At 32.4% G+C, this 9068-nt stretch overlaps 1 protein-coding gene across 2 annotated transcripts in view; it reads left to right on the top strand.

Annotated features, from left to right (window-relative positions):
- Positions 1-4080: 4080 nt before the first annotated feature.
- Positions 4081-9068, top strand: part of LOC110030942 — a 25588-nt gene continuing 20600 nt past the window's right edge. The window contains exons 1-2 of one of the 2 annotated variants that reach the window (XM_020733944.1): positions 4081-4263; positions 5070-5140. In XM_020733944.1, the coding sequence (XP_020589603.1) occupies positions 4161-4263; positions 5070-5140 (174 nt within the window). In that variant the 5' untranslated portion in view covers positions 4081-4160. The remainder of the gene's footprint in view (positions 4264-5069; positions 5141-9068) is intronic. The other variant, XM_020733943.1, reaches the window with a different exon arrangement.

The following is a 9068-nucleotide window of genomic DNA, read 5'->3' as shown; positions in this document are numbered from 1 at the left end:
TATATATATATATAAATTAAACGTCCTTCCGAAGCGGACAACGGAATTTGGATTCCGGCGACCGACAACTTCTTACGGGTAACTCGTCCCAACTTTTAAGTGCCGACAGTGTCTAATTCTTCATAAATCCTTAAAATTCTTAACAAAGCATTTCTTGCAAATATGTGACAACACGAGCGATCACAACCATACATTTATCATGTTTTTCTTTGATTTGTCAGTACTTGGTCAATAGCAAGCATCACGCTCTTTCTTTTCTCTCTTGCTCTCGAAAAAATATTGCGTCCGGCAATCTGCCTTCGGACAACGGATGTGATGCACGGGCGATAAATATATATATATTTTCCTCCGCTGCATCGCCTGCGTCTGTCTGGACTCTGGACTGAATATATTTTCCTTGCTCTCCTCCCTTGTATTCAAAACTTTAGTTAAGAGACATTAGAGCATCAAATTTTTGCTCTAGTATTATGTGATTGTAATGTAGCCTAATTTTGTCACTCCCCTCATCTTGAACAATGAATAAAAGATAGAATTTGATTTGTTATGTGTATATTATTTATTTTATGGAAAAATACATAATTTTAAAAGTCATTTTAATTAAATTTATTATGCTATCTTGATTCAAATGTTTTATAGATATCAATGGCTTGCGACGAACAAGATAAGGTCAATGGCAAGTTGACAGCAAAAAAATAGTTTTTATTTTCATTTTTTAAGTTTTTTATTTGCAAAATTAGCACCAATGTGGTTTTTTTTAACTATAGAATTACTGTGGTTATGTGGGAATTTGATAAAAGTGGAAAATATGGGTTGGGCTTTATGATAAATTGTGATGTTTGAGTGATAATTTTAAAAATGGATGAAAGAGAATGGTAGTTTTGTAAATAGCAAAATATTGAGTGCTTTTTTACGTAATTGACCTTTCTATTTTTTATTTTTTTGACAAAGAAATAATGTTTCTTAGCTTGTTTGGGATCACTTTTAATTTTAATTTTAATTTTAATTTTTTATTTCAAAATATATTTATTCAGTTTTTTTTTTCTTTTTTTTTTATTTTAAATTTTCATAAATAAATTAGCTTAATTTAAGAATTAATCAAAACAGCAAAAAAAAATTTTTCAGTATTTTTTAAAATAATTTAATATGTTATAGCTTAACGTACATGTTTCATTTTAATTAAAATATAAATAAAATAAAATAAATAAATAAAAATAAAAAATGATCCTAGAGGGCTTCTATGAATTAGATATCAGAAAAATATTCAACTTCGGTAGGTTATTAAAAATATTAGTGGAAGTGATTTCGTAACGATATTTTTCAGCAATAATTTTTTGTTACAATTTGGGACAATTTTTATGAGGAAGGAAAGATGTTAGTGTGGTGAGGTGAAGATATGTGGTGGGCCCCGCCATCACCTATCATAATAGCATGTGGTGAAAATTAAAAAAAAAAATTCTATCCGGACGGCAACCACCGCCGGCAATATCGTCCGTCTCAACATGTATGATGATGTGGCTGCCAGTAATTGGCCGTCGGGATGTGCAGTGTCCAAGCGAACTATTTTGTCATGAAAATGTGAGTGTTTGATGTTATATTAAATGTTTTTGTGGTTTATATATCAAAATTCAAGCTTTTTTTAGTTCTTAAAATATATGTGAATTTTTTGAAATTATTTTCTGACTCCTTTATGATAAATAATTACAAGTAAAGAGAAAATATTTTAATATAAGGGCCATTGCATTCATACCATCAAATAAATATGTATTTACATATCTAAAACTTAAAACATTATTTTTATAAAGTGAAATACATTCTTTCATGCATGTATAAAATGACATACATTTAAAAATTGAAGTTTAATTGTTAGATATGTAAATATATGAGGAATGAGTGGTGTCTGTGTAAATCTTAACTGTTACAAGGGGGTATAACGTGGATATAACCCTCTAATACTCTCTGTATATCCTCCAAACGTACGCAGCGCTGCATACGTCATATGTACACAATTTTTTTCCCTTATTTCATGGTTCATGGGCCTCCGAGGCCTATGTGTTCCCAAGTTTTATCCATGCATAAATTTTTCTCAAATGTGTATGATAGTAATTTGATATACCTATAAGATGATCCAATTCATGCGAATTAATTCCTTCATAACATAATGTGTGGATGATAAATCATCTATAAGCATTTCTGTATTTTCTTTTTAAATGAAAAAAACATCAATTCAATGCTATTTGTTTTCTTGCAAGCATTTTTTACCCTAATTTATATTGATATTCTAATTTCTTTGAGAAAAATACTTACGTATCATTTAAATTTTATATATTTATTAAATTTAATTTTTTTAAAAAATATATTATAAATTAAATAAAAAAATATGACATAAAAATGGGGCATTTACATACATACCACCCACCCATCAACCCATTAAATTCTTATGTTCTTACATATCCAAAACCTAATATTTGTTTTTTTGCATTTTTACCATCTAATTCTTTCATTTGACTTGGAAAACATAGCGAAATAAATCTTTCCATGTATAGGTACGATTATATTATGTAAAAATTAATGTTTACATATTAAATATGTAAATACATAATGCATAAGAATTGAATGGTATGCATATAAATCCTCTAATAAAAATTGGGAAATTATATACATGACATTAGAGTTTTATATATTTACATATCTAACATCCAAAGTTTGATATTTATATTTATATTATAAACCTATGCATTAAATCATGTACATCATTGTTAGAATGTTAACAATAACGATATATTTTTATGTATTATTAACGATTTGAATGCTATGTATTAGATTTCCAAGTCTAGTAGTTAGATACGCAAATATATAAGAATTTTATGGTAAGTATGCAAAAGCCTCACAAACTTTTCGAGGCATTTACATACCTACCACCAAATTTCTTTGTATTTACATAAAACTTTTTATTCATAATTAAGGAGATATGTATGCACAAAAATAAAGATGAGGCGAGTAGTTATATAAGAACTGAGTGGTAGCGGGGGTATGTATAAAACAACTATATGTTTGCAAGCAGCTGATGTTTGACTCGTTAAGTTGCTCGTGTTCGATTTGTTTGCTAAACAAACGAGTTGAACACAAAAAAAAATTTCTTGTGTTCGATATATAAACGAGTCAAACACAAACAAAGTTTTGATTATTCATGTTCAACTAGTTTTGACTTGAATTAATGAAATTATATATATAATTCATGAGTATTACTTTTAAATAATTTAATTAACTCAAGGCTACAAAGATTTATAATGAATTAAAATTATTATTAAAAGAATAGAATAAATATTTATATAATATTATATTTAAATAAATATTTTAATATAAATAATAAGATTTAAATATCGCTCTGATCTTTACCATCGAACGACTATATGATTAGGGAAAAATATTACATTAGTACTACGGACCTAGAAATACGGTGCGTAGCCAATAAAATCACGCCACGTGCGATAGGAGAAAAAAACGGCGCAGTAACACGGGGAATATTCCCCTCCGTGTTATTCATGGGTTATTGTGTGTTATTCATGTGTTATTGCATGTTATTCATGTGTTATTGATGTGTTATTCTGTTATTATAACTCCAAGAATATTCTCAGGATACACTAACACATGAATAACACACAATAACCCATGAATAACACGGAGGGGAATATTCCCCGTGTTACTGCGCCACGGCGCAGTAACACGGTGAATATTTTTTCCCGTGTTATTCATGTGTTATTGTGTATTATTCATGTGTTATTGTGTTCTATGAATATTCTTGATATTATAATAACACAATAACACATCAATAACACATGAATAACACACAATAACACATGAATAACACGGGAAAAAATATTCACCGTGTAGAGCCGTTTTTTTTCTCTGTCGCGCAGGATGTCGTGGCGTTATTTTATTGGCTACGCATGTTACTCTACGTGCGTAGTACTGATGTAATATTTTTTCTATGATTAGAGTTATCAAAATGGCTCATAAATAAACAGCCCTTATTCAACTCGCAAAATAGGGAATAAATTTTTAAGCCAGATCTATAAATTGAGTGGAACATGGACGACGACACTTTTTAAGGAGCCAAAACACTAACAAAAACTTTGGCTCGCACCATCACTCTGAGAAACATGGCTGCTCGGGCTGCCGTCGCTTCTTCGCTCCAGCGTCTCTCATCTTCGTCGCTTTTACCAGCGAAGCTCATCTCACGGCGATCTCTCTCCGCCGGCGGAGGTATATCTTTTTGTCATTATCTCTCGCATTCACAACATCAACTCTATGGATCTCCACTTCGTTTTTGATCTGTTTTCCTTCGAGTTTAGAATAGATTTTCCGAATTTCGATGTTGTCGAAGGAATATACAGCCTCGGATCAAAGCGATCTTCTTAAATATGGTTCCAATTTCTCTATAGAGCTTTGGTTTGAGGGGTATGGAGGATTAGGTCTTCAGCAGTACAAGCTTATTTTCTATTGACGTGAAATTCACAGCGGATTAGTATTTTTTTATCAAATCGTATCTGTTATTTGCTTTGATTGGAGGTGGGTGATTTTTATCGAGCCCTATTTCTTTTCTATTTTTTTTCGCCCTTATTTCCTTGTTTTTAGAAGGGTTTACGCAGAAGGATCAGAAGTCAAGAAGGTATGAATTATGCTGACAATTTTATGGTTAGTTGAATTGACTAAGAATATCTATGTGCATTGTGACACTTTAATTTTAGTTTGCTAGATGTCGTAGTTGATATTTGAGAAATATTTGGGTCAGTGCTGGGATTTCTCATGATGGATCTCAATACTAAGGGATTATTTTTGTTAAATGAGTTTAATACAAAATTTGATTGATTATTCATCTTAGAACAAATTAAATGATTATGAGACCCAGCATGACCAAATTTCGGTTAGGTTATGCTGGATAGCAAAAGTTTTCTTGAGCAGGAGGGTGAATTAATCCATATATGGCGGAACTTTAGTTTAAACACATTATTTTCTTATAGATTCTCAAGCACTGAACTCTTATTTTGGTTGTTGCTGCTTTTTAACAGATCATCATGGACCTGCAAGAGTTAATCTCTGGGACGATCCTCTTAGCCCATCTAAATGGAAGGAAGAGCATGTGAGTTTACGTTTCTTAATAGTGTTTTTCTAGTTATCAGGGTACATGAAATTGTTTGTGCTGTTTTCCTCATGACCAAACTTTTGAATTATGACATTTCTCTTGTTTCTCTTATTTGTCATCTGGTCATGCTCTGATGGCCTAATCATTGTCCATTGTTTTCTGTATCATCACATTATTAACCTCATCTTAATTAGTTGGTTTTGGCAATTGGATTTGTGATTAATATTTTATTCTTTAATGCTGAGTTTTGTATAAAATTAGAGATCCATAGCAGCGAAATAAGTTGTGCTTTTTAATTTGCAAGCTTAACTTTGTGTATGTGCATGCACATGAAAGGGAGCGAGGGAGGGAAATTTGAGTTAGAGATTGAGATGTGGTAGCGAGCAGCTATGCTTCAATCTTTCAAATTATTAATAATTCTTAATTTGATTGGAAAAGTGTTAATGACCTGCAATTGTTTTGTTTATTCAGCAGGGGTAGAAACACTCTCATATGAAGATTTAGAACTTGGTTATTAGTGGAAGCAAAATTAGCTCGCATGCATCTCATTGTGAAGCAATATGGTCTATTAACACTTGTAGGAGAATTTGTTGGATTTAGGCTCAAATGTTATCATTTATCTAGCAAGTATGTCCCGGTTATCATACTGAGCAAGGATCATATGATATGTTAACGAAAGGTAGTGGTAACACAAGCCTTAGTATAGGAATGCTAATGGAACGTGTAACATCCTTAATGTGCGTTGCTTTGGCTTATTATCATTCACAGGCACGACTTGATTAGCTTAATATTGATTATTAGATCAAACACAAGCTTGCACGCTGGTCAAACCCAAGTTCTAAAGCTCATGCTGTTGTGATTGGTTATCATCATCATTAACATATGTTTGTGGAGCTAATGAGATTGGTGGGGCTAATGGGGAATGTGTAGCTTTCAGGATTAGAGGGTATAATATGTCATGTGGAGTTTGTAGGGTTAGTTAGTTTGTATGGAAATTGGAATTTGTGAGCTTGGAGGATTTAGTAGGGTTGGTGTAGTGGAATATGGTCATCCATTCAATGAAACTATCAAGATGCTTTAATAGAACATCAAATTAAATATATCAACCACATTCAATGGGGTGTGCATGGTGGTAGTATGATGCATATTAATAACCAGGAGAAGATTGATCAACATAATGTGATGTATGTATGTATCATATGGAAGAGGAGGGCATACTAGTTTGTATATAATCCGTTTATGATTCATAGTAATGTCGCTAAGATGCTATCTATCATCCCTAGCATATAATTATTTCTGCATTATTTTTAATAATGATATAGTTAGCTTCATTGGAAAACAGACTCTCAGTTGTGTTGTCATTGGGGAGAGAAAGTATAGTCATACTTGATCTTAAATGAATTTGCAAATATGCCTTTATCAAACATACCTACCATATGATTATTTTTTTTATCTTTTCTTATAATGAGATTGTGAGCACTTGAGGAAACTTGGAATCTCTCAGCTGTGCTCCTAACAAGGAAAGCTATGGACTCTTTTGAGAAAGTAGATCGATACAAAAAAATTCCTCCTAATGAAGTAACAAGAGTTTATTTGGATATATCAAGGCTTCCTATAAGCATTAGTCTCCATACTTAATGATTCTTTATTATCAGGGGCGATTAAGAAAATAATATGATCTTGCTTTATGATTTGATGTTTACTAATATATATATCCCTTTGCATGGTGCGTTAATGAGCTTAGTTGGGAGGATCTATAGTAAATCCTTTCAAGTTCTCAAAGTTTTATTGTCCAAAATGTATTGAATGGGCCTTAATCCAAGAGCTAAGGAGCCTTGGCCATGACAATACTGGTTTAGGTAGGTATTACGTAGGAAGCTTATGGTGTTTGTTATATCAAGGCTTCCTATAAGCATTAGTCTCCATAGTTAATGATTCTTTACTATCAGGGGCGACTAAGAAAATAATATGACTCTTGCTTTATGATTTGATGTTCACTAATATATATATCCCTTGCATGGTGCGTTAATGAGCTTAGTTGGGAGGATCTATATTAAATCCTTTCAAGTTCTCATATAGTTTTATTGTCCAAAATGTATTGAATGGGCCTTAATCCAAGAGCTAAGGAGCCTTGGCCATGACAATACTGGTTTAGGTAGGTATTACGCAGGAAGCTTATGGTGTTTGTTAGTGTAGAACCATTAAGCTTGTTGCGATGTATGATGGGTTGGTGAGTTATAGTTTGTGTTTTTGAGACACCATATTGGCAACCATTGGTCATTTCTGCCACGAAAATCTTTGAAGGATGGAGGGGTGGAATGAAATGACTGTTGATTATCATTTCTATGGGTAAAATTATGCCATTTGGACCTGAGATTATTTTCTCTTAGGCTAAACTAATGCTTGGGCACATATTTCAATTTCTTTGATCCTGTATACCTCTTGAGATATTTGGCAGTTGTAGTTTCGTATCAATCCTGAGTAGAGACAAATATGAATTATATATCACTCTTGGGATGGAAGATGTAGTATAAGACGTATAGCTCTTTGAGGTAGAAGCTATAGTAGATGTAATTTCACCCCTTAGGCTGAGGCTGAAGCATATCAAATATCATATTTTTGGGTGAAACTAATGTTTAATGCATAGCACCCCGTAGGGTGGAAGTCAAAGCTTACAGTGTATTAACCTAAGGGTGGAACTTTGGAAGTCAATGTGTATATGAAGTTTAGCTTCTTAGGGGGAAAGCCAAATATGATCAAATATTTTCTTTTTGAGAGGAAGCAAAAGTTGATTGCATATTATACCTTAAAAGTGAAAGTTGAATTTGATAATTCTCCACCCTTCAGTGTGGAAGCTAAAGTAGATTATTCATCACCCTTGAGGGTGAAAGTTAAAGCCAATTGACTTTGTTTATATGTTAAATGTTAATCGTTCTATTGCTTAAGTAGACGATGCATCACCCGTGAGGGTGAAAGGCCAAAGCATATGGGCTTTGCTTATAAGTTAATCTTTCTATTGTTATATTGTTCCATCTTTATACCTAAGTTTTAATAGGTTAATCATTCTATTTTGTTTTCATCATTTCGTCATGTTTATGCTTTTCTTCTCAAACTTTGGCTTTTGAAATTTAATTTTGATATTCCAAATATTTATTATCCAAACTTTCACAACTCTGAAGCTTTGTTTCTAATTCTTTTTAATTTTTCCCTCCAACCAGGCATCACAAATTCATTTTTTGTCAAACTTTAGCTTTTAAAAAGTGAAATACACCTTTTTACGCATAGGTAAGGTGTTATGTATGTTAAAAAAATGAATTTAGGTGTTAAACATGTAAATTCATAGGAATTGAGTGGTATGTATGTAAATCTTCCCTTTTTTAATTGGATCAGAACATTTTGTCTAATATTGAAAAAGTAAGTATAACACGAAGGTCCTGGAGCTTAGATTCATGAGTTTTGGTCCAGAACCATAATCAATAAGAAATAAATACAAGCTTATGATTACGAAGGATCCCATGAGCTAGCGAAGAACACAAAAACTAGATGTGAATGACTACAAAGCCAATTCACAACAACCAGTAGGAAGCAGTCTAGCCATTTCCATTTAGAAGTGAAAAGGCATAAAACAAAAAAACTAGCAAAGGAGGATTCGGGGAGATATCATGCTGGATAATACAGATAGAAGAAGAATATACAACTTAAAATACTCTTCTTTCCATTAAAACTAAAATATCTAAATACAATTCAAGTATTCAAACAATGGCTAGGACCACTGTTGACCTCATTTTTAGTGAGGTCTTAAGTCTCCTTCTCGTAGAACCTAGGATCTAGATTTAGGAGTTCTTATTGACCATCCTAGCGGACTAGCGATGGAGCCCACCTCCCGTAGAACTTCAAGCCACTTCTTGACTCATTTTTGTGAAGA

Source organism: Phalaenopsis equestris, unplaced genomic scaffold (assembly GCF_001263595.1).
Source record: "Phalaenopsis equestris unplaced genomic scaffold, ASM126359v1 Scaffold000761, whole genome shotgun sequence".
Classification (NCBI taxonomy): Eukaryota; Viridiplantae; Streptophyta; class Magnoliopsida; order Asparagales; family Orchidaceae; genus Phalaenopsis; species Phalaenopsis equestris.
Note: the sequence above shows the minus strand (reverse complement) of the source record. Positions and strands in the feature narration are given on the sequence as shown.